The sequence below is a fragment of the Podarcis liolepis genome (assembly GCF_965112155.1).
Source record: "Podarcis liolepis genome assembly, chromosome: 6".
Taxonomy (NCBI): Eukaryota; Metazoa; Chordata; class Lepidosauria; order Squamata; family Lacertidae; genus Podarcis; species Podarcis liolepis.
The window spans coordinates 55,087,739-55,114,540 of NC_139559.1; the positions used below are offsets into that span (position 1 = coordinate 55,087,739).

The 26,802-nt window shown below is 38.9% G+C and overlaps 1 protein-coding gene across 2 annotated transcripts in view; it reads right to left on the bottom strand.

Moving 5' to 3' along the window:
* The window catches only part of LOC310709664 (BEN domain-containing protein 5-like), a 706,149-nt gene that overhangs the window by 345,973 nt on the left and 333,374 nt on the right, over positions 1-26,802 (bottom strand). For both annotated transcript variants that reach the window (XM_083509645.1, XM_083509649.1), the window contains exon 6: positions 14,940-14,979. In XM_083509645.1, coding sequence (XP_083365771.1) covers positions 14,940-14,979 — 40 coding nt within the window. The remainder of the gene's footprint in view (positions 1-14,939; positions 14,980-26,802) is intronic.

Below are 26,802 nucleotides of genomic sequence, written 5' to 3' on the forward strand. Positions count from 1 at the left end.
TTTCTACCCTGCCCATCTGGCTGGGTTTCCCCAGCCACTCTGGGCGGCTTACAACAAAATATTAAAAATACATTAAAACTTCCCTAAACAGGGCTGCCTTCAGATGTCTTCTAAATGTCATATAGTTATTTATTTCTTTGACATCTGATGGGAGGGCATTCCACAGAGTTGGCGCCACTACCAGGAAGGCCCTCTGCCTGGTTCCCTGTAGCTTCGCTTCTCGCAATGAGGGAACCGCCAGAAGGCCCTCGGCGCTGGACCTCAGTGTCCGGGTTGAATGATGGGGGTGGAGATGAGCCTTTAGGAATACCAAGCTGAGGCTGTTTAGGGCTTTAAAGGTCAGCACCAACACTTTGAATTGTGCTTGGAAAGGTACTGGGAGCCAATGTAGGTCTTTCAAGACCGGTGTTATGTTGTGTCAGCGGCAGCTCCCAGTCACCAGTCTAGCTGCCATATTCTGGATTAGTTGTAATTTCTGGGTCACCTTCAAAGGTAGCCCCACATAGAGCGTGTTGCAGTAGTCCAAGTGGGAGATAGCTACAGCATGCACCACTCTGGCAAGACAGTCTGTGGGCAGGTAGGGTCTCAGCCTGCATACCAGATGGAGCTGGTAGACAGCCACTCTGGACACATAATTGACTGGTGCCTCCATGGACAGCTGTTAGTCCAAAATGACTCCCAGGCTGCACATGATACCAGAGCATGACACCAGAGGTAAAAAACAACAACATGGGTATATATGCATACCATATTTTCCACAACAAATGGGGGGGGGGGGAGATGAACCCTGTTTTTGTTCATTATACGCAAGTGTTCAGAAAAACAAGGATTTTAAAAAGTTGTTCCCACTCATTCTTTGCTTTGAGGGAAGGCTGTAGCAAGGGTCACTCTCAGGCTTACAATTCTGTGCCAGGCCTAAAGCCGTACAATAATGCAGAAGTGATGTAACCTTTAGTGGCTGAAATCATCTTGAGATTGTGCCTAGCAGCAGACTCATCCTACCTCTGTCTAATTAGATCCTGATTGTGATACGGTGGTGGCTGCTTTAGATACAGATGTAGCAACATAGTATGGTACTACAATGAAAAACACACATTGTGATACCAGAACAACCTGACACCCTGGCTTGTAACATTGTGCTGACACATCCCATCATCAGATATATTTTTAATGGGAGAGTTTTACCTCATGGATTCTGAAATGCACGGATTGTAAAATCAGGGTGGTATACACAAGAGCATGCAATTCACCAACTCTTAAGAAGAGAGTGTGACTCTTAGCATCTCTAGCTACACAGCATTGTCTGTACAGTAATTCATTTTACTTCAAGATATGCATAGAGTTGCTTTGTATATTTATAGGCTTTGACGGATGAGCCTATTAATATGGAGGCAAGTTTTTATGAACCTGCAAATGGGGGCTGTCCATGCAGCCGCTATGACAATTGTGTGAATTATTTACAGCTGCAGTTCATACAAATGGTATCTCCACAAGTGTGCTTCCCAGATGCAAGCCCAATAATTGTAGCATACATACCTAGAGGAAAATGTATGCAGGCTGCTGGATTAAAACCAAGATGTAAGTAACACCTTGGCCTCAATCCAGCATATTTAAGTCCATTTAATGTCAAACCACATATTATGGTAAAACCACATTCACATTCAGGTGAGTGTGTGTATTTTAAAATAGCAGCTGTGGAGGTTTCGGACAGAATCAGTACTATAGAACAGGTGGAGGGTAGTTTAACCCACTTCTTCCATATCACAACTGCAGCAAAAATCACTAATTCTAAATCTGTTATTGGCCCAGGAGGGGAACTGCTACTGTGCTCCCTTGGCTGCTACTAAAAATGCATAAACATGCAAATGTGATGAATACACTTTTAATATAATGTGTGGTTTGCTTCTCATTTTAAAGGGCTTAAATACACTTAACTCTGTGTTGGATTTTGGCCAGTGACTTTGTGGCACTGAAGATTGCAGCCTGAGTGAAGCACTTTAAATCTCAGTGTAGCGAGAGTGTCTTGATTTAATTGTTTTGCATTCAAGAGCAAAATGCTATTACCACCAAAGAAATCCAAACATTAATTCTTAAAAAAAAAAATGCATTCCCTTTGTCAAGTTAGCTGCTTGAGGAGAATGCTGCCCATCCAGGGGATTCTAAATCAATTATGCTACATAGGTAACTGCCAAGACTAATAAGACTTTTGTTTTTAATTTGTTGTATATTTCCTCAAGATGTCACTTTTCTCATCAAGTAAGACTAAAGGCACTCAAACAGCTTATATCTAAAATAATACAGAGCTTAATAATGGCTTCTTGTCTTGTTAGAGGGATAAGTGAACTTCATTCTGATCAGGATTTGTATTTAAAACAACAACAAGCAGAAACAGGGAATGATAAGATGTATAAACTTGTAAATTTGGCATTACTCATTATACACCCTCTCATCACAACTCCTTTCCTCTAATACAGTGTGAGCCAGTGTGTTGTAGTGGTTAGAGTGTTGGACTAAGATGTGGGAGATGGAGATTCTAGTCCCTGCTCAACCATGAAGCCCACTGGCTGGCCAGTCACTATCTTTTGTTGTTGTTGTTTAGTCGTTTAGTCGTGTCCGACTCTTCGTGACCCCATGGACCAGAACATGCCAGGCACCCCTGTCCTCCACTACCTCCCGCAGTTTGGTCAAACCCATGCTGGTAACCTCGAAAACACTATCCAACCATCTTGTCCTCTGTCGCCCCCTTCTCCTTGTGCCCTCCATCTTTCCCAGCATCAGTGTCTTCTCCAGGGAGTCTTCTCTTCTCATGAGGTGGCCAAAGTACTGGAGCCTCAGCTTCACGATCTGTCTTTCCAGTGAGCACTCAGGGCTGATATCTTAGCCTAACCTATTTCACAGGGTTGCTTTGAGGATAAAATGGGGAGACAGAGAACTATGCACATCACCTTGAGCTCCCTGGAGAAAGGTAGGATAGAAATGTAACAAACTAACAAACCAACCAACCAACCATGATTTAGACCCAAGTTTTCACTTGCTCGTAGCAATGATCATTTTCTTGTTTCTGTGGCACAGGACAGCTACAGAGGGAGGGAGATCACCAAAGTGGGACATCGTGGGCAAGTGGGGTCATTTGCTCTAAACTCATCCATTGTGGTGACAGGTGAGCAAAGTTCATTTGACACCAGGTAAGGATATGCAGTCTTTCCCTTTTATTTCAAATGTTTCAGGTTCAAGCCTTAGCATTCACTCTCAAAGGTGCTTAAATGCCTTGGCCTCATACCTGGAACTAGGCAGTGTCACTAACTCTAGTTACAGCAATATTATTTGGAAGAAGTAAAGATAGAAAGGAAACTAGGAAGAAGTTTCTAAAGTGAGGTATAATGGGTCTGGCAACAAATTGCTTCCAGAGAAAACCATATGAATGTTTTTGCATTTTGAGAGGCACAGAACTTTCTAAGACACTCTTGTGCTTAATTGGGAACAATTTATTTTGGTTATCCACACACTTCACCTTGAGCCTGCTCAGACTTTTGTCCCACTATGGCCTAAAAGCTTCTTCTCAACTAAATGTGTATGGGACTATATAATGTGTATAAGACTATAACCCAAGTATCTAAAAACAGATAACTGGAAGTAGCATTTATTGCCAGGCAAGAGCAATTATATATGTAGGCATATACAGTGGTACCTCGGGTTAAGTACTTAATTCGTTCCGGATGTTCGTTCTTAACCTGAAGCTGTTCTTAACCTGAAGCACCACTTTAGCTAATGGGACCTCCTGCTGCTGCCGCACCGCCGGAGCAAGATTTCTGTTCTTATCCTGAAGCAAAGTTCTTAACCTGAAGCACTATTTCTGGGTTAGCAGAGTCTGTAACCTGAAACGTATGTAACCTGAAGCATATGTAACCCGAGGTACCAATGCATGCTATGAAGGAAAGACAATTGCAACAGAAATTGAAGGCTAGCCAGCTAAATATTTTTTGGAAAATGTGTTTTGTAACAAGTTACCCCAAAGATAGATAATCAACTCTGGATTCCGTATATATATAGTAATTTTATCCCATCTCTAAATATAATTGATTTTTACCTTTACTTCTTATGCTTTTAATGTAAATTGCAGTCTCACTTGTGTTGTTATTAATGGACTACATCCAATGGTATTACTGCAATTCACAAGAGTCAAAGACACTGTTCAATAAGAATGAACTAATCTGACACACTCCAGAAGGCCAAAAATCTCAAGGTGGTTCATTTACCCTAAATGTGTGAATGTTATGGAGCTAGAACAATAAGTGTGCCTGACAAAGGGCATAACTTTATTTTATGCAAAACAGTATTGTTTAAAATTAACTTAAATACAGCAGAAATTTACAGCCAACTTATTTTAGCATCGCCTTACTGATCTATTAGGCTTTTCTACAGCAAGTGATTGTAGATTGAAGTCTAACAACCCTACCCCAAATTTAATTGGGAGTAAACATTATATAGACTTGTTTCCAAGTAAACGGCATTGGATTACAGACTAACAGTGTAGCAGTGTTATTTGAGCAGCTTGAATCTCACAGGAATATATGAGGATTTTCACACAGCCTTGAAAACCTTCCACAACAGATGCTCAACACCCAAGGTATTGATCTATCCATAGCCATCACCAATGGCCACCACTCTGACATTGGTGGTACAGATCTTTGTGTTCAGTGAAGCCACCTCTTTCACATTTTAGCTCATGGAAAAGGCTCACCCCAAGACACCCTGCAGTACATCCATGTGGCTTCCAAAATGTCTGGATAGCGCTACAAATTCCCCTGATACTTCAAGTGACAGTTGCCATTGGTGAGCTTATCTTTTCAAAACTGAAGCTCATCAAAACACACTTGCAGTCTACCATGGCAGGCTCACATCACTAGCTTTGCTATCCATCAAAAGCACCATTGCAGAAAGATCTTTCTAAGTTTATTTGGCAGGGGAGAAAACCCAGGATAAAACATAAAATTATGAATGATACCCAAGAGAGAGGTCGTTTTGTTCTCCCTGACCTACAATTATATTTTGAAGCATCATGCTTACGTTGGTTGAAAGACTGGATTTTACTAAAGAACAGCCATCTGTTAGACCAGGAAGGGCATGATTTAAAATTTTGATGGCATGCGTGCCTGCGGTACAGAAAGGCAAGGGTATATGAGAGCTTTTCAAGTCATATAATCAGAAGAAAAAAATCTTTATAGGGTATGGGGGAAATATAGAAAACTACTGTAAAGAAAAACACAAATGTGGTTATCACCAACAGAAGCCCTGGCATGAAAAAAAATGTCAACATAGAGACAAACTGGAGTACATACAAAGACCTTCTAAATATCACTGGGGAGGAATGTAAATAGAAAGAGTATGAAAAGATAAAATACCAAGTGACAGACTACCAGTTGAGGGGGACATTTAAGTTAGACAAAAAATATGGATTTGCTGAAAAAAAACTCAGTTTGAAAAGGAGCTGTTGGGATCCAAGGTAAAACAATTATCAAAAATATGCAACTTATTTCTTGAGTGGGAGGCAACGGAGGAAACAGTAAAGTATTCAGTGATAAATTGGGCTAGAGACATTGGACACAATATTGATTTTATATTATGGGAACAACTTTGGAGAGTAAATATAAGATTTACAGCATACTACACGTTTTAAAATTTTATGAAGATGCAACATAGGTGGCATTTGACACTTAACAGATTAGCAAAAGTGTCAAAATCAATAAAGGGTAACTGTTGGAAATGTAAAATAGCAGAAGGAACTTTCTACCGCATGTGGCGGTCATGTGGCACAATCAAAAATTATTGGAAAATGATTTTATACTGAACTAAAAGAAATGTTTAAAAAATCATTTTCTAAAAATCCAGAAGCATTGCTCCTGGAATTAATAACAACAGAAGTCTCAAAAAAAGAGAGAAAAATTTGTTCCTATACACAACAACAGCTGCCAGTGTACTATTAGTCCAAAAATGGAAAACCACTAAAGTACCAACAAAAGAGGAATGGCATATAAAACTGTTAGAATATGTGGACCTAGCAGGGATGACTACTAGAAGAAGAAACCAAAATGACGAAAGATATAAAGAGGACTGGATATTGTTTATGGAAGCACTATAAGCAAACAATTTACCTAGCAGGATGGTAAGATTTTCAGCAGAGTAAGAAATAATAAAGTATATAAAAGTTGTTGCAATAGGATGAACTAAGAAAACACGGGGAAAAGAGGGGATAAACAGAACCATGGAAGGAGAGGTTAGGAAGCTGATCGGTCAAGGAATGTTTTCTGATTTTTTGTCTATTCTTAGAAATCTTTTAAAAAAGAAAGATCTCTTTTCTTTATTTCATATATTTTTCTTTATTGTATTATTTTTGTTCATATTTTGTTGATATGGAATCTTATCAGAAAAGCAAAAAATAAATAAATTGAAAAAATAATAAAATAATTACTAATTATTATTTTTATTTTAAAGTGATGCCCCTAGCAGGAAGGGAAGGCACTATGCAGGCTTCAAACTGTGTTGGTGTGGCACTGAATGAAACATGAAGCATAAACTGCCTCAGCCTTTGGGGTTAGAACCTGTGAATCTCTTCACAACCTGGTAACTTACTGATATTGTGTGACCAATCAACTGGTTAAATACAGCTTTGAAGAAAACTATGTAGCTGTACGTATGTCACCAGACCTGAATTGAGCAAGAGACATATTTGGTGGGCGGAATAGGAAATAATTATTTTTTAAACTTCGTTTATTTGAAGTCTGCTTTAGCAGACTAGTTTCTAGGCATATAAATTCTATAGGCCTACAAAATCTGTATCCAAATCTCCACTGTCACTTGTGATTATTAATTCTTTATAATTCTTCATTTCTTAAAGTACCATCAATTTACATTTGGACCTTGCAGAGTTTCAGTACGGAGAAAATAATCTCAAATTGCTTTTGGATCTGCACTATCGAAACATTTCAAATACACACAGTGGTATTTAAAAATTAAGTGAAGCTAGTGCAAAACTAAAAAAAGCTCCCCCCCAAGAAAAAACCCCTCAAAAACTTTTCTTTGTGGATTTTCACTTTTTGAAATATGGCAACCCTACTTTAAGGACATGATGCATTTTAATCCTACTTTGCAAAGAGTAAATTCTGTCTATCCATCCATCCATCCATCCATCCATCCCAAAGTTTGTAGATTTCTAGAGCTATTTCAAACAGAAGCCATCATTTCATCTTTTCATATATATTATTTCAAAGAGAAAAAGAGGCCCATTTTTTAAAGCGCATGAGGCATGAGAAGTATTATATACTTCTAGGAAATAAATAATAAGTGCCTTGTGATTCTAGGGCAATAGAGAGGTATAGAACTGGTACAAAAATCTTTATTCTGAAAGCTGCAGATGATGCAACTAGTATTCATAGATTCCCTACACTCTTATCTACCCTCACCAGTCTTTTTTACTCATTGAATTTTAGCATCCATCATTTTATTTGATTTTATAAAGCAACACAAAATCCCCTCATGCTATTCCATCATGTTAAACAGATGCTGGACTTGTATGTGAAAGGCGCATATTGGTACATTTTGTTACATGTAAATTGCATGCAAATACATTCAAAATGAATTTGTTTATCATTCCTGAATTCTAATGCAGAGGTCTTATTTTTAAAATTCAGCTTATATTCTGACATGTATATAAATGAGTTTGACTCTGGAAAATAACTTCATAAACTTGGGGTTAGCAAAGCAATTAGAGGAGGCATCTGGGAATCATAAAATGTGGAAAAACAACATTTACATCTCTTGGTACCTCAAAGGTTTCATTTTCTCTCCACCCCACCCCCGCCGGCAACTTAAATGAATCATTAAAAATGTCACACTTATTTGTCGAAGATGGAATATGGTAATGCTAAGTATTCATTTTGTAAAAAAAGAAGAAAGGGCTGACAGAGCATAATTCTTAAAATTTCCTGGCAAAATTTATAAGTGGACACTAAAGCTTTTATATTAATTATTGGTACTTTCTAGAGAGCCTTGCAAATGCATAAATATACTTCATCAAGGAACGGGAACATTTTAGTCATCTTATTCCTTTAGTCATCTTATTCCTTTATGAGGTTAAAAATGGTCCTTTTACTTATGAAGGATACAAAATAGTAAGAAGAGTAGCTTTCATGGGCCTAGTGATCAGAACAGTGATCAGAACTTGCCATACCGTATGTTTGGAAAAGATAATGTAGCAGAGCCACAGCTGCCCACATTAATCCATCCATCTCAGCTACCTTTAGCTGCCTTTGCCCCACAAAATGCAGTCCCTCATTTGTTCCATTACCAGCTTATCTGCATTCATTTTAATAATTAATATACTGCTTAATATAACAAAATCTCTAAGTGGTTCACACAAATTATAACAATAGAAACGCAAGCAAAAGGTCAGTACATAGCATCCAAATGCGATAAAAATACAGTAAAACGTTAAGCCGAACATTAAAACAGAAATCCTGAAATTATGCCTGTGGGCTGTTACAGTGCTTCAGTAAAACGACATTAGAGACCCACGACCCTGAAGAGTCACTGACAGTGGAGGCAATACTGGACTAGATGAACACAATGTATTCTATCAAGGAACTTCATGAGATCCTATCATGGTATCACTGATTTGATGCCTACAAATCTTAAGGAGTTTTGATCTACCATGACTAGACAAAGGTGAGCACTACCAGAAGAAAGGAGTGGTCACTTTTAAAAGTTAGCCGTTAAGTGTGAAAAGAAAGTGACAATGTGCCACTCACTATCTTAGCACCTTCCTGCCACCGCAGACCTGAATGAAAGGAGAAATGAGCCCATGTCCTTCTCCAAAACACTCGATAGTCAGAGGATTCTCATTATTTTGATGACTGCCTATTGAAAAGGCAATATGTGCACCACAACAACCATGACCTTTTGTTGTTTAGTGGCTTCTTCAGATACCATTTATTCCCCTGGATGCATATTCAGATCAGGAAATGAGTCAGGGGCTTATACACACCTTTGGTCTTTCATGATGTGTGTAGACAGTAATAACTATCTATATACTAAGAGATTCTATATTTTCTCAACATGTAATATCTCCATCTATGACCCAGCAATATAGGCTTTCATTTCTAATATGTAAAGGTCTGAACAGGCCTTTGACGTCACTGACCTGTGCAGAATTAAACCATTTCTGATATTAAAACTTCATTTCCTTGTTGTTTTAGATAGTGTCCTTTTCCTATACATTTTTTTTGCTTAGGTGAGCCTGAAAGAATTCCCTCCTGCTTAATGAGTAGATCAATTATTGTTCATAGAGGAAGATACTGTCTCTTTAAAGGTTATTTGAAGGTTGATTGTTATCTTATTGCTTATATCCAGCAAATCTATTCAGGCTTATGAATGAATTTGACCTTTTTATAGTTAGTGGGAAGAAAAAAAAACAGAACAAAAGTTAATTTAGAACTCTATACTACAACACTTTTTCCCAGAGAAATGAAAGGGCATTCAAATCGATACCTGCACAATAACACTTCTGATGAATGTTTGTACCCAATTTTCTCATTTTGCTAACTTGAGATTGGAAATTTTGAATAGTTTTCAAAGACCATATTCTTTATGTGCTGTGAAGTATGTGGTATTGTGTCCAAACAATGCAAGGGGATAATCATTATAGAAGTATCACTGGGCCTGAAAAGGTCAGTTAGTTGGAAATGTCAGCTTTCAATGCAACTATGCTGGACCTTCGTAGGCAAGGATCCAATTAAAGGGACATGCCAAGGTGCATGGAAACATCACAGTGACCTAGAATAATAATAAGGTGTTGCAGAAAGATTTCAAAAGTAATGGTGTTAGCTTTTCAAATGCCTTCTCTATGGTTTTTATTTAACTTGATGAAAAACCATTTCCCGACAGAAAAACACACACTCACACACACTTAATATTCAGGTTTCCTATGTACTGTGTGTGTGTGCACCAAAACTAAATGTTAAGCAAGCAAAAAGACCAATCTTACAGTGTTACAAGCAGCTCTGCTATAATTCCTATTTTTAAAATAACACCTAGCAACGAAAGTCGCTATGCTAGAAATTGGGTTAAAGAAGAGTCCCATATTTAGTCACAAAACAAGAGATGGGGGGGGGGGCTGAGGAGAAAATATAATATCCCTATATATTCCTATATGTAATATTCCTATATATTCTGTGGGATATATAAGGATATTATATATCCCTATATAATATCCCTATATATTCTGTGGAGATGCATAGAAGCTCCTTTCCAGAGTAGCTGATTTGTCTGCCTACCACAGCAAAATATTGGATTGTATCGTTAGCAAGGCTTGCATCACTATGTATATGACCATCTAGTTTTTAAAACTGCTGCAAAATTGTAAGTATCATCCAGTCATCTAAGCATACAAATTATTTTGGAGAAAGACTGATGATACAAGAGAAAAGATACCGTAATTTAGGCTGGATAGACAAAAGTAGATGAAGGTCAAGTACTTCAAGATGTGAATATTCATACAACATAATGTCAGGTTTCAGCTTCAGACCCCAAATAAAATAAAACTCGAATATGAGTCCAGTGAAGGGAGCTTATGTAAACAGCAAAGACTTATTCTGGAATCATGATTTGGAAGATGCAAAAGCTGGTCTGAAGAACAGAGGCAATGAAGCATGATAATGCAGTAGAGCACAAACAAGATGGAAGAATAGGGTGGGAGTCCATAGCTGTTGGATCTCCATTTTGCTCTATTGATTGTGACAGAACGGAATGGCTGCTAGGAGGAGAATTTATATGAATATCCTGCATGAGGGGACAAACAAGCAATGGCATAGGAGAACCTGACAATAGCCCCCACACAGCTCTTTTCGCATGGGATATTTCTCTGCTGTGTAAACAGAGTACACTTATAATTTGGCAGCAGTTTTAGAAGTTTAGGTGGACATATACAAAGTGATGCAAAGCTATGAGGAACAGAGGCTACAAGGATTGAAAAGGCCATTTCTGCACCTGAAACTGGGAAGCTGTCACACAATAAATCATTCCATTTATGGCTTTAAAAAAGAAGCCTAACCTCTGCTCCCCAGGTATTGCTGTTCCACCCCCTCTGTACACCTGCCTGATGATTTTCTACTGTGAAAATATTCTTCTGCAGGCAGCCAGGATTCATTTGAAGGACACACAAATATTGGATCATGATAGGAGGCAAGCTTGGAAAAAGGACAACTGGGATTGCTGTATCTTGTTCCTCAGCCATGTCTCTGAACCAGTTGCTATCTCTAAGCCTAGCATATATCACAAGGTTGTTATGAGAATGAATGGGAGGGTGTGTGTGGAGGACTCATGTATGCTGCCTTGGGCTCTGTGGAGGAAAGGCAGGATATTAACGCAATAAATAAATAAATACTGTTGTGAATTCTCTTACATGGTTGAGGTTTCCCTTGAAAAGGCCCAGGATCTTTTCGTATCCCGTGGATGATAAAAATGCCAGAATCAATATTTCAGAGCAGGTTTAAGTATTTTGCTGAACTAAGTTACTGAGATGCTATTTTTGTAGTCTGTTGGGATTTATTAGGATACTTCTCCATGTCCCACTGCTATTACTTTATCTGGTCATGGAATTAGGTAAATCGGATGAGGCACAGTATCAGAAGTTACTTTTGCTATCTCAGAAATTATATATTAGAAAACTCCATGATGGCATTATCCCAGCTGCTCCAGCTGTGCCATTTGTGCTATATGAGACCTGCACAGACCAAGAACCAATGGAGCAGCCCTCCCAAAACTGATGCCCTCAAGATGTTTTGGATTACAATTCCCATAATCTTCCTGCCCATTGGCCATGCTGGCTGGGAATGAGGGGAGCTGTAGTCAAACAACATATGGAGGGTGCCAGATTAGAGAATGTTGCAAATGAGTGCACTGGATGGGCAAATCCAACACGTCAGTACTGTAGTAACTGTAGAATACAAAGCTGGGAGAACCCATTGTAAATCTATAGCTGGACAATACCACTTCAGACTGTAAGTGGGAGCTCATTTTATAAAATGCTCTCATATTCACTCATACACACACACACTACCCAAAGAAATGTAGAATGTCAGGGAGAAGGCTAGATTTTCCCCTAACTTTCTAAGTGTAGGGATTATCCCCCCGCCCCCCAGTAAAGAAGCATTCAGCTCCTCACCAGCAGTCTGAATTGATATAGTCCAAACACAGGTCTACCACCCCAGCAGCAGTTTGTGCAAAGCAGACCATTGCTGATTAAAAACAGGAAAACTAAGATGTAATGATTACATGAGCAATAATGGCTTAAGGCTGCAATCCCCTTGATATTGGAGAACATACGTCTGAGAAAATATGCATAAGACCAAGGTCTCATCTACTAGCCTTGAAAACTAATCCCTCTTCCCAGCTTCCATAGAGTTGTGTAAACATTATCTCCAGAATTACTATTTAACCTCGCAAACAGATTAACATACTTCCACACCTGCTAATTTATTTGCCCTCTTCTTCTGAGCATTATTATATTTTCTTCTGCGCAGACTGTCATTAATAGGAAGATATGTAAGAATTCATTTTAAAATACAACAGCCTATGAAGCTCTCACCAACAAACATGAAGAGTAATTATGTGTGGTTGTTTGAAAACTCAGCCAGGATCCCTTGACGTGTACTTTGATCAGAATCAATGTAGTAATAATTAGCATGGCCTATTAAGAATAGTTGGAGCATGAGTTTCAGTGGTGAACAACTTTCTGTCACATTTTATTACCCTGTATCATTTTTACTAATAGGTGTATTATAGCTTCATGACTTTGAGTTCATATTATTTTCATGCTTCAATTAGTCAGAAGCGTCCAGAATGTTCAGGACTGTAATAGCAATGGCTTTTCAGAGAGTTTTAATAGTGGAATTTGTTCTTAAGCAACTTTCCCCCAAAAACACGTCTTAAAGCTTTTCTTTTCATCTAATTTTGCACGGCAGTTTCCTAGGCAGTGGTATGGAGGAAAGCAAGCCTCAATCAAAGGAGTAATACAGTAAATCTCACATATCATCCCATTTAACTCTAGGAAGGTTAACATATTATTTTCTAACCAGTGAAAAATTAACTGAGCAATGCAGAACTGCATCTATAATTTGACACAATAAAACAGCTCTAGCAGAAATGAAAGCCACCTGAAAATTATCCATGTGTGAGTCACAAATTAATGAAATGGAGATAATCTTACATTTTCATGTTTAAATGAGTTTTTAAAAAGAGAGCATAGAGTATTGGATATACCAAGGCAATTTTGTATGTTCAAGTTTTTGAGTGCAATGAGCTATCCCTCCCCCCGACATACAGGCTTGGGTGGGGCCATTTGGAACTGTAGTCGTATCTGTAACTCTTGTTTACTTCTCTCTCTTCTATTTCTCAAATGACACTGATTATTCGTCCCTCACGAGGCCCAAACCCCCATCATTTTTGTTCAGTCTGGTACATCTAGGGCTCCCATGCAGTTTACAAGACCCTTAGTACCACTCTCCACTCTCACACGTCAACCATAACGCTCCCTGCCTCCATCTATCTCATTTATAGCAGCAAATAAGCTGTTGACCCAGCCCACATGGGAGTTGTTCAGTCTGTATATAGACCTGTTACCATTTTAAGTTTTGTGATTATCCCATTTTGGAGTCTCAAGCAGCATCAGCATTTTACCTTCTGATTCTTTTGGTACTTGTTATAATAAACTTTTTAAAAAACCTGAATTGGTATTCAGTGGTCCTTGCTAATTCCTCCTAGTAATAGGACTACAGTACAACTTCTTCATGACACACTATCTCTCTAGACCCAAGATCTCAAAATATTACACCTATATAGCGATGTGTTAAAACATAAGGCGTAACCTGAGATATGTGTAGGCTTGGTAACATCACACTGCCTCTGTGTTCTATGCTGGAGTTTTCTTTTTGATGAGGTGGCAGCAATATATGTCAGAAGCTTTGCACAAGACAATACAAGGTCTCAAGGGATCTCCCTTGGGCTACATTAGCCCCCTTCAGCTCCAATCCTCCAATGCACCATGATCACCATGCTCTCAGAGGAGATCAGAAGAAGCCAAATGCTTTGGGTTTGGATCCTTTCCATTAATGCTACATGGTATCAGCTTTCAGTTTTTTTCTATTTATTACCCACAACTCAGACTTACTCCAATGCTTAGCTACGACGACACAGAACGGGGTGTGCCATGCAGCTACTGCAATATCCTGTGTCTGCTAAGCAGAGTCATCCAGCCTTCACCCCACACGGCCAATTCTGTTGTTTTGAGCACTTAGCAGGAAACAAACAAAACTAGTATGAACATTATTGGCATGATTAATCACCACCGTACTAAACAGACAAGCAGCATTTAATAATAGCCATGCTAGTATGTTCTTCAGAAAGCGGTTTTCAGAAACATTTTATTTTAATGTAGTATTTTTTAATAATATATTTTTCAAGATGACAAACACATTCTCTCTTTCCAGCAGTGAGCAATGATAATATCGGCTTCCTCTGTTCTTTAGTAAATATCTAAGTTTACCACTGCAGAGAGTTAAATGGAATGCTTCTGTGATACTTGAACATACATTGTGAATTATAGCATATCTACCCTGCAGACATACCACTAACAGTAACCCCAGGAGGCTTAAAGAAATATCAGCACTCAAATTCACAGAGTAAAGGTCTGAAGAGGCAGCTCTGTGAACGGATAACTGCCCGCGGCTTTACCAAGCACAATATAGCTGTCAGTTGTTATTATGTTAAAGATTTTCTGGTGAACAGTGTTTTTCATTTTGCATGTCAGGGAGGGGAGAAAGAGACACATTCAGACAACCATCTCTTTAAGAAAACATAAAAAGAACTGAGCCTTGTGGCTTACTCACCAGGGTTGGTTATAGTCAAGAGGTCAAGTTGCCGCTGTTGCTGAAAAACAAATGATAAAAGGAGTTGCTGAAAGATGACTAATTTTCGTAGGTCAGCTTAGACATGCCAAGCAAGTGTTCTGACATTTGCAATAGAATTAATTATGACTTACATGGCTCAATGTTATTCTTTTGGATGGAAGCCAAGTGCACCATGCCCAGCCCTTTGAATGCCTTCTCTCTTGCACTCTTTTAGAGTGCTGGTAATTAATTTAGTGGTAAAAATGCACATATGCATGTCTGCTTAGATTTAACAACCTTTGTCAAACCAAGGAAGCATTTAACACATCGGCAAAGGATATTATATGATTTAAAGTGTGGTACTGATGTGCAGGATTCTGTGGCACAAATTAGCATCCTTGCTTTTTTTATAAAAATAAAACAACACCTTATTTTCACAGTGGAGGAGTAAATGAGATAGAAGTTAATTAAAAGTGAGAGAAAGAGGCCTTGGATAATCAAGGGCTTTGTTGTTACCACAAATAACTGATCCTGTAACTATCCTTCCAGAAGCATGATGCCATTGGACACAATACCAGCACTTGCAGGAAAACAATACAGAGAACAAGGAAGCAGAACTATAAACATTGAGGCCCACTTCATGACCAGAACAGCATTGAAGTTACCTTTGCATGGCTCCCATTACCATTCTGGCAACATATATCAATCAATCAATCAATCAATCAATCACCTTTCACATATATATCTCAAGGCAATGTACAAAACATAATAAACTAAAACAGTAGTGTTTAGTGTTAAGAAACAATAAAAAACGGACACCAAATAGCAGAGACCTATTCATCCAACTGGGAAAGCTTGGAGAAGAAAAGAGGGCAGGAATTAAGTCACATGGTTCTAGAGAGGTGTGGAATCCAACCACATGGAAGCTGTTCTCATATCACCTCTGAAAAAATGTCAGCCCTTGGATTCAGAAAATATATGCACAAATTTTCAGTGAGTAAAAGCAAGAATTCCTTCAATGCTTTTCTGAGATACAGTTTTCCAAAACTTTGTTAGATGGTTCAGTGTATTTCAGATACAAGACGAAAAATTCGCTAGACGAAAAAACTTGTGGAACGAATTAATTTCGTCTTGCGAGGCACCACTGTATCCTACATTCAGGGAGCCCTTTCCACATTGATTTGACAGTCATGGTGCTATGTACTGTTAAAACGTGATAATTGGAGTGGGGCATATTTGTTCTACAGGGCCTCTTGGTTTGCCTTGGCCACCAGCAGGGAATGGTGGCTTACCTGTTTGACATCCCTAGCAAATTGACAAACTGCCCTAAAATGTTCCCTCCTCCCCCTTGCTGGTGCAAATGTCAGATCAGGGAGAAATAAGTAATCGTTTGCAAGCCGCCCAGGGTTGTAGGAACACACTTTGAAGTCCACTGCTCTCTAGTCAAATCACTTGGAAACTTTCCACTGTCTTCATCTGTAGAATAAAAAAAATTCCTTCTAGTAGCACCTTAGAGACTTAGTTGGTCTCTAAGCTGCTACTGGAAGGAATTTTTTTATTTTGTTTTGACTACAGCAGACCAACACAACTACCTACCTGTAACTTCATCTGTATAAGTAAAAGAATGTGATCATTTCTTCAAATTGGCATTGGAGCTGTACTGTGATTAGGGAAAGTAGAAATTCCTACAATATTTTATCCTCTTCCACTAAAATACTGACTAAAATACAGTTTTGATATCTTGGTTAAGAAGCTACAATATTGGCTTTGACTGCATATATTTGATATGAATTCCAAGCATATTTGTATAATTGTGTACTTAAGAGTGCACATGTCACTGTGATGTGATGATCTACCCACACATCTGAAAGGTGAGCTTACCTGTCCAAAACCATTTACAGAATTTGTTCAGAATAGGTTGGCTCAGGCGAAACATTATAAAAACAGTACAATGAATTTGAAAAATGAGCAGTCTGGATCTGGAACTCATAGAACAACTAATGAGCTCTGAAAAGATAAGCCTTATTTCTGCAGATCTCACATACATATAGTTTTTTGTTTAAAAAGTTTTGGAAATCCTCATATTTCTGGTTCGCAGAATCACCAACAAAGGTGTTTAGACTAAGTATGTTCTGAACAAGTTATCTTATAATTATTTTAATCTTTAAGCATGTCACTGTGCACTCGTCACCCATCAATGGTAGGTAACTAAATTCTAAGAAAGTACTAGTGCTATTCACATTGACAATTCATTTATTTTGGTGCATCCAGCATTCGTTTGACATTCACTACAGCATAGAGAGTCCCCCCCCCCCCTTTCATCATTCAAATGTTACAGCCATTTACTTCTTTTTCCTTACACTTCCTAATAGTTGTTATTCTTCTAAACTCTCTTCGTCCAACATTTGTGTAGCACTGGCATTGCAGAATATACTGTCCACTTTAATTTATCTCTCCTAATCTGCTCAATAATGTCTGTGTTGCTTTCATTTATTGTCAGGCCTATTGATCCACTTCTAATCTAATTCTCATCATTACGCTGTCTCTATTCTTTTGGTGACACTTAGAAGTCCTTGAAAATGGAAGCACGCCTGCATGAACACTAAACTGAAAAGTTTGCCTTTCCCAAAATCTTGCTCTTTCAAGGCCTCATCTAAAAGATTGAAACTTATGTCTGTGCAGTCGAAATGCTGAATGAAATTCATTCGATGGTATACGAACTTTACTGACAGTCAAGTGTGTTTAGTTCCTACTTGCAACTGAACATAAGATATAATTCATGTCCATGAAAGGGCACTAATGGTGCAAGTTTGGCCACCTCCTTTTTCCTTGGGAGTGTTATTGTACAAGAAGAAGAGCATTGTGGATGTTAAGTTGTGGGTGAACATATCAGACGACACAGCGATTCTTCAAACAGCTCTTGTTTATTCACAGACCAGGACAGAACTGAACTGAAGGGTTCAGTCAGCCTGCTTATATAGAGCTCCAGTACAATGTAACTGTAACAATTTTCTAAAACTATCCAATCACTGAACGTCACTTTCAATCCCTTATTTGCATAGCTATCTACAGTATCGCCCTGTTGGCCCAGGGTGAGAACTTCAGTACATAACAGTGGACAACTCTGAGCATTGGTTTACTTAGGTCAGCCTTTTTCTATGTCTTCCAACAGGTCCCATCCCACTGCAGGTTTCAGGGTACAACAATATTTAAACCCAAGATACCTTGGGGTGGGAGGCCAAATTCATAAGATGGCAAGCTATCTGACTTCTTACAAATACATTCCTAAACCAAAACATACCTATTAAGAAAGAACTGAACTATTTTTTAATCATAATGAGTTATATAGGCTACGATATGACACCTCCTGACTCTTATCAAGTGGAGGTGGTTGCCTTTAACAAAGGGACATTTTTAGAACCAAAATAATTCATTGTATCATGTACTTCTTTTTATCCTCATTCGATATGAACCAGCATTTAGAACAAAAACTAAAACAAATCTCCTCAACACTTCAAATTATCTTTCTACTACCATGGCAGCCACCTTTCTCCAACTGAGCCAGAATGTTGAGCTGTTCTAACCCCTCAGAATATATGTGTTGAACCCATTATACAGACACAACCCACCAACGCATGCCATCAAGCACTGTTCATTTCAGTATGGTAGCCAAACTTTTATTAGGCTCTAAAACTGTCTTTATTAGATTTGTCGCTGAATAGTTCTAAATTGCAATTCTAACCTGACCTTAAAATTTCTTCATTGCTTACTTCTTCACTAACTTTTCCTGACTTAAGACTTTAAACTTTCAGTGTTCTTTTAACCTTTTATACTGGCATATATTCCCTCTCTTTCTCTCTCTCAGCACTTACTTCTTTTCCCTAGTATTGATGCCCTTGGAGATATTTGCTGACTTTTTTCTATTTAATTCTAACCTTAATTAACTCAGGGTGAGTTGGAAGAGTGCAAAGAAGGAATTATTTTTTGTGTAAATTAACTAATTCATTTAAGGCTAGATTATCTGCAGGATGTTCTCCTGCACCACTCTTATTTCTTCTTGGTACATTACCCAACTCTCACTACCCACATGTAAAGGTACCACAGATCGTTCAGTTCTTTCCTTTATCATACAGTTTGTGAAAAGAAGCCCAGTACAAAGATGGCTAGTGATACCGACACCTAGAACTGTTTCCTCGTTAACACCACCATCAAATTACATCTGACTGCAATCAGTTCTTGATCCAGACAAGGAAGTGTGGTATGTTTTCTCCAAAATGTTAAGCTATCAAACTCTGAGAAATTAAGTTCTCTTGATGAAGTTTCTACATTTTTTCTCTGATTGGATATTCCTTGGTTGGAGTGCCACAACACCCTGCAGTACAATTTGGATATACCCTCTGATCAAGACAAAAATGCTATTTCTGTTCCTTTTAAAGCAGATACTCTGATAATTAAAAACATAAAATGTTATCACACTCAAGCACTAAATAAATTCTTTCAACTAACCCCTCCAACAGATCTTTATTCATGTAATATAGCACAATCTCATACTTCCTTTGCCCTCTATTATTAGTTGCAAATGTATCATTGGATCATGATAAAATGTGCCACTCATCTTGTTGACACTTGGCAGGGATCTTCGTAAAACTCAACTACCCATGCCTATTACTTTGTGTGGATTTTATTATCAATAATGCAGGTGTGTAGGTGGACTCCAATAAAATGTGAACACTCTTCGTAGGAGCTTTTGTGAATTTCCAGAAGCATCTGGTCAGTCACCTTCCTATACACTTTCTATATCTTTGTATTTCCAGTCGTGGTTCAAAAGCAGAGGCCAATATGAATAATACAAAAGAACACATATGGGTAGTTTAATGACTATTGCAAAGGTATGGGGGGGGGGGAGTATCATGAATGGAAACAAAACTATCCCTATACATTCCTGCTATTTCCATAGTATAATGGCAAAGCTCGCACCAACATGCAATATAAAAATCAAACTCTACATGTGGCAGAATCCCAGCTCTTTCTTATTGCTTCTGATGCATAAGGAATTGGAGCACAGGGTGAACTCAATGCCTCGCTTGGGAAAGAGGTCTTTCCTCAAGGCAAGGCATTATGGGTGAAGTCACTTAAAGTTACTTTAAGTTTAAAATGCAAAGATACATAAAGCAGTACGATTTATTTATTTATTAAAGTATTTATATAGCACTATCCATAAAATATATCAGAGTGGTTTGAAGCAATCATACATAAAGCCATACAACAAAAACCATACAAAAATGTTAAAATCAGATATGAACTAACAGACATTTTATAGCATCGGTGCAATATGGCGGCAGCATAGCAGTCTCTGCTGTGACCTCATTAACAATGCATCACTCTGAGGAAGGGCTGTGCACTCAGAGAAATGCATAAGATAGACTCCCCAGAGAGAATTGGGTTGTGGGCAGCAGCAACAGTGGGTAGGTAGGAGGGAAGAGCAGCAGCTGGGAGGAAGGAGGAATCATTGGTGGCAGTAGTGCCAGTGGCTAGTTGTCCAGCCAGGGTAGTATTTGTCCCTGCAGGCAGCAGGTAAGAGGTGCACAGCTCACCATCTGAGCCATGTGGCTCAGTGTGGCCGATGATAGGATTAATCCTGATTATAAAGACTCTTATCACCAATTCTTTAATGCATAATATCCATTAGCAAGGTAGAAAGCAATAATTGGGCAATCACTGAGTTTTGGAAGCACATAAAAATGAAATGATCTCCTCTTTCTCCCATTCTTTACTTATACTCTGCCTCCATCCCTGCTCACCCTTGCAAATTTTGGACATCAGAAGGTTGGTCTTAGAGCTGAAATTTCTCAGTCATTTTCCATTTGCTCACCCCCCCAAAAAACACTTTGCAGAATTTTCTCCGAAAATTCACCACCATCTTTTTTTGGGGGGTGGGGGGTGGCAGCCACCACCACCACCCCACAATACCCCAGAAGGATGCTAGACCTAGGGCATTGTGGCAGATGCAAGGTTGTGGTTTGGCTGCCAACATAGTTGGTGCTCTTCCTGCCATTTACAATGGCAGCAAATATAGTAGCAAGTAAAAAAACTCAGGAACAAATAAGAAGCTGTGCTGCTGCTGGTGGTAGGCACCCAAACCCACAAGAAATTGTTGGGTTACTCCCTCACTAGAGAAATGCCCTCTCCTACTTTTTCTGCCTGTTGTCTTTGTCCATGGAGTTTTCTTGGCAGGGATACTGGAGTGGCTTGCCGGTTCCTGCTGCAGGTGGATCACGTTTGGTCAAAACTCTCCACTATGACCTGTCCATCTTGGGTGGCCCTGCACAACATAGCTCATAGCTTCTCTGAGTTATTCAAGCCCCTTCGCCACGGCAAGGCAGTGAGTGATCCATGAAGGGGAGAAGAGAAGACTCCCTGGAAAAGACCCTGATGTTGGGAAAGATGGTGGGCACAAGGAGAAGAGGACGACAGAGGACGAGATGGTTGGACAGTGTTCTCGAAGCTACAAACATGAGTCTGACCAAACTGCGGGAGGCAGTGGAAGACAGGAGTGCCTGGCGTGCTCTGGTCCATGGGATCACAAAGAGTCGGACACGACTAAACGACTAAACAACAACAACACTTTTTCTGCCCACAAATACAATAGAACATTTCAAGATGCTATTTGCATATGGCTGTAGTCTTAGATGTTTTAGTATTCAGGGCCAAAACCAGGATTGAACCAGTGGATGTGCCCATGCAACGACTCATCCCCCCTAATAAAGTTTTGTTGTGGTTTTTTAAAACGCATTCTAATTTGTGACACAACAGCTTCCATTTGAAGAATGAGATCTTGTTTTCCAGAGCAGCCAAGCAGCAAAACCAGTGATGTCTCCCCATGCTCAAAATTTCATCCACTTGCTCAAGGTGGAATGTTGAAAAATAATTTATCACTCTTATCACACAACTTGCATCATTCCTGACTGAAGGGAGTTGGTCCCACATCTGAAGAGCCATAGACTCACCATCCATGTATCCATTGGATATGACTACTTTCTTTTCTGGTCAACCCAACAGTAAGGTCAAGATAAAAATAAACAACATGGAAGAAATCCAATTTATGAAACCCCTTGGCTGGGACAGCATATCTGAAGTGAGGTCAAACTGGGAATGATTACCATGGTGGAGGCCCTGAATATTCACAAGGCAAGTTTTTCAAGCAATAATAGTAATTTTGGACATATTGTGGAATGTGGAGCTGTGATAATCTGATTTATCTCATAAGCACATTAAGAGAAAACTCTTCAGTGTTTTTTCTCTTGAGAGCAGTAGCAAATGTTTAAAGGCTTCCTCTGCTGTGATGACCCTGAACTGGAGGAATATGGTGACTCTTACTACTTGTTAAGAGCACAGGAAAACACTTAAATCGATTCCAATATGACAAATTAGAAATCAGTTCAGTGAAAAGTGTTGAAAGGTATCAGGTGCTACAAGATCAATTCAAGAAGAAAGATTAAAATAGCTGAGGAAGTACAGGTTGGCAAAGAAATGATTAAGGGAATAGGAAATCATAAAAGCAGACTTCTCAAATCTGAATGGTACTTACTCCCCCCAAGGAAGACTGGTGGGGTTTTTTTAGTTCAAACATAAATGCACAGTCCTACAAGTCCACTACCAGGAATAATGGATGGAGCTTAAATGAAAAGAAATATCACTATCAAATTCAACACTTTCTTTCTCAGACAGGCAGTACAGAGCAAGAAACTGTGCTCTTAAGGCTTTGAAAGCCACACTTCTTTTAATGATTCTTGGTACATGATTAAATATGTACTGTGAGGCCATTCCTGCTTTATCAAGGGAAAGAAAACCTGACTATACCCTGTAACCTCTGTGGTTTAGTAATACTGATTCTCATTTTATTCATTTAGAGTAGGATAGTGGTCCAGTTATTCAGAAATCAAAATGTTTGGAAAACTGGTATGATTAATTGCATCATTCAATATTTGAAAATATTAAAACTGGGGTTGTAATTGCATTTAAACTGATGGGAAAGACTATTTCATGCTGATGGTAATGTAGAAGGTAAGGTTTCTACATCTCTTGCATTACAGAGTTGACACAGTCTGGAGAAGGCTAACGAACTCCCACTGATATCAGGGGGAAAGACACTGTTACAATACAATCCTATGTATATCTATTGAGAAGCAAGCTTCATTGATTATAACAGAGTTTACTCCCAGGTATATGCCATAGGTATAGCCCTGCAGCCCTAAGCACGGATGTTTTCAAGGGGACTAAGCACACTCCTGTCATGAGATTGGACCTAGGCACGGGTAGTGCTTTTTTTCTAGAAAAAAAAATAGGTGCCAGTAGTCACCATGAAATTGTTACAGTAAGTGCCACACTTTTTAATAACAAAAAAAAAGAGGTGCCAGTGCTGCGTACCCTTAGTACCCCTGGAAAAAAGTACTGGGCATGGGCAAACGTTTCAGTTTCTGTCTCTCTGTTTCTCATTTTTCCAGTCTAAAGTTCAGCTCTCCACACTACCTCATCAGTTTGTAAATAAAAATAAAAATTGAAGTCTTGAAAATTCACCAGCATTTTAATGTAATTTTCTCCTAACACGTTTGTATGCAATTTTATCTATCCTGCAGAACAATTTCTCCTACATTGCCCATTTTTGTATGCTATTTTTTTACTAGCATATGCAGCTTATGTACAGTTTGCCCTAGTATAGGCATTTCATACACATTATTTCCCTAGAGAATGGTATTGCTAAATTTGGATAAATGTGAATTTTGAAGGATGGATAGGTTTCAGCCCTCATCTTGTTTTGAAACGTGAAAATCGGGTAAGTTCGCCTTTAAATATGAACTAAATTGAATTTCAGTTCCCCAATTGGACTCAATATGTGTAAAATGGCTTCCGTATCTTCCTCTCTATACTACTTGATCAATAAAAAAATGTTAGTTCCCTTAAGAGATCTCAAATATTAACTGAACTGAGTTACTATTATCTTTTAAAAAATGGTGTGAACCAGTTAAAATCAAGGCCATCCATTTAGGAACAACCTTTAACCATCTGGCAGGCCTGTGCAAATTGAAGTTCTACTCCTCCTGAAGTTGCTTTAAAAATGTTAAAAGCTTTGTTTTGGTGCACATATAACATGGAGATTTTCCTGTGGCCTGGAGTTTTTATTTGGTAAAATTACAAAGTCATAGCCTTATTGCTGTGTTTGTAACATCAATTACTATAATACCAATACAGATCACCCTAGTGCCACAAACAGAGAAATAGGCCTGAATGTGAGAAATAAGCAGCAGGAGCTAATAAAATCTGTGTTAAACAGCTATTTATTTCAAAGAAAGAATAAACAGAATAAAAACAATAAGGGCCACATGTGGTGCTATTAACATTAGAAAAAGAATCTATATAGGATATGGATTACAACTTCAGCCTGGAAGAACTGCTTCTTCGTTGTCAGACTTAGCCTCTGTGTAATATTAAGTAACACTAAACAACAGGAAAAGCATTCGGACAGAAAAAAGTATAGATTAGGGAAAGCAATTATTAACATTTAGGGCCTGCGATTTGTTGGGAAGGTGGGCTTTGCAATTCAATGAATTTCTAATTAGAAACAAAGTGCATCTGCCTATAGCAGTAATAGGATATTGATCAACCACTGTTTGTTTATGGGAGTATTATTGATAGCAGAAATAAGGTTTACACAATTTTCAAACCAAAAACACAGATCAATTTATCTAATACCAATTGGGTGTTTTCTTCAAGCCAGGGTAGGACAATCCTTTTCTTGTGTTGGAAATTAGTGTCAAGCCATGCAAATAACTTTTTTAAAAATTGTGTCAAATGGGACATTCCTACTCTAAGACAGGGAAGGGGAACCTATGGCCTTCCAAATGTTGTAGGATTCCAAATGGCTTCCAACAGTCCGGTTCCCACCTGACCCAGACTTTGAGAAGACTTCGTCTGAGGAAGAGGCTTGGGACCCTGTGAAGAAACACAGCATAACTAAGGACCTGGAAGAACCAACTGAAGTGCCTTGGCTCAGATGTCTAACCTCAGGCCTACAATAACCATCAAATTACATTCCTAGAACAATTCCCTGTCCATAAAGGAGCTATGAAACCATGGTTTAGTAGTGCTATAAACACAAACAGCAAAGGGCTGCTGAAAGTCTTAGGCTCACATCTTCCCCTGCCCAACTCTTCTCCCAAATGGCGAGAAAAAGAGGGCTTTAGCAAATTTAGTTACACTTTTAACAAAACCTGGCTTATCATTATATATGAATCAGAGGTTATAGTTTCAAACAAGCTCAAGTAAATTTCACAATAAGCCACCTTCAAACTAGGCAAAAGCAGCAGCACAAGAGCTCTGTGGTATAGTCTGCAAAGTGGACACAATGTAGAGCAGGAGATTGCTAGCTCAAATTCACTCAGTTCCCCCACCATTTCCTGGTACCATTGATGCAGTGTGAGTGTGCTCCTACCCTGTGCTGTCCACATCCTGCCCTCAAATCCATCCTGTTTCACTTTATCTTTGCTTGCAGAACAACCATGCCAGCAGCGTATCACCACATTTTTTGTGTGGAGACAGTTTATCTGCTCCTCAGCCTGTATAGCAGGACTTCTGCTGAAACCTACAACCATTCAGCTGGCAGAATTCAAGTTTAGAATGACTCTGTTAATCTCTTACTTTGCTGCTGTCAGAAAGAACAGCGGAGGCAATGGATAAATTCAATTAACAAAAAACCTTTCAGTTTAACACGTCGTATTAAGGGCTTTTCGTGTTCACTCCCCAAAATGCTGTGAAAAGACAGTTGTTAACAGACATATTATTTAGGCAATACTGATATGGTACTGTATGGTATCGCATCATGTGATTAGTTCTTTAAAAGTGTTTCAGCTTTTACTGGTTGCCACTGCTTCTCCACCTATAACAGCTGCCTCCTTTTTTTAAACAAGGGGGGAAGGTTGGAAACACGGGTTGCCAACTTCCCCCATCCCCACCAGCCTCCTATATTATATTAGCAAACCGCTAATGACTCCGGCTGCCTTTCTGCTCATTTTTTTTAAGAAGAGGTTATAAATAAGGGTTGCCAATATTTTTTCTTAACTAGGCTCCTATGTCTTTATTGGGGTTGCCAACTTTTACAGGCCGCTACTTCTCTACCTGTAACAATTAGTTCACTGGGCAAGGGGTCGTGCAGGTTCATGTGCCTTGCAATCATCCAGGCAGATTTCTGCACCGTCTATGAATGTGAAAGGTCCAGGAGCTAGGTGGTGGCTAGGTGGTTGTTGTTCTTGTTTAGGTCAATTGTCATACCTAACCTTAGAGGTTGCACTCGAAAAAGAGGATTTTCAGCATGTACATACAGTTGACCCCTAAATCTCCCTTCCCTCCATTTTAGTTTGAAGGCTTTTCTGTGCCTTCAAAAGCTGCTGTCAAGAATGCAGCTGTAGTGCATCTCAGTTATATTTTCCACTCCCCTCTTGCCTTACAAACTATTTTTTACTTATCACCTGTGGTTTCTTCGCCCAGTATATTTTCACACCTGTAATTTCTAACCTCTTGACTACTTGAACTGTAAACACTTCAAGGCTGATAGGCCTAGTCTGTGAATATTTCCATCTCTCTCTCTCATCTGTCCCTCTCCCCACCAGTGTTTTTCTGTCCTTCAAAGAGCTACACTAATGGTCATATTCCAACCAACCCTCTCTGCTTGTCATTCACTCAACATTTCATTCATCCCTCTCCCCTCAACATAACCTTCTGTCACAACAGGCACTTGCAGGGTCTTTTCTTATAAACCCCCATTTAATGACAGTGGCCACAAAAAATGCCTTTAAAACTGCAAACATGT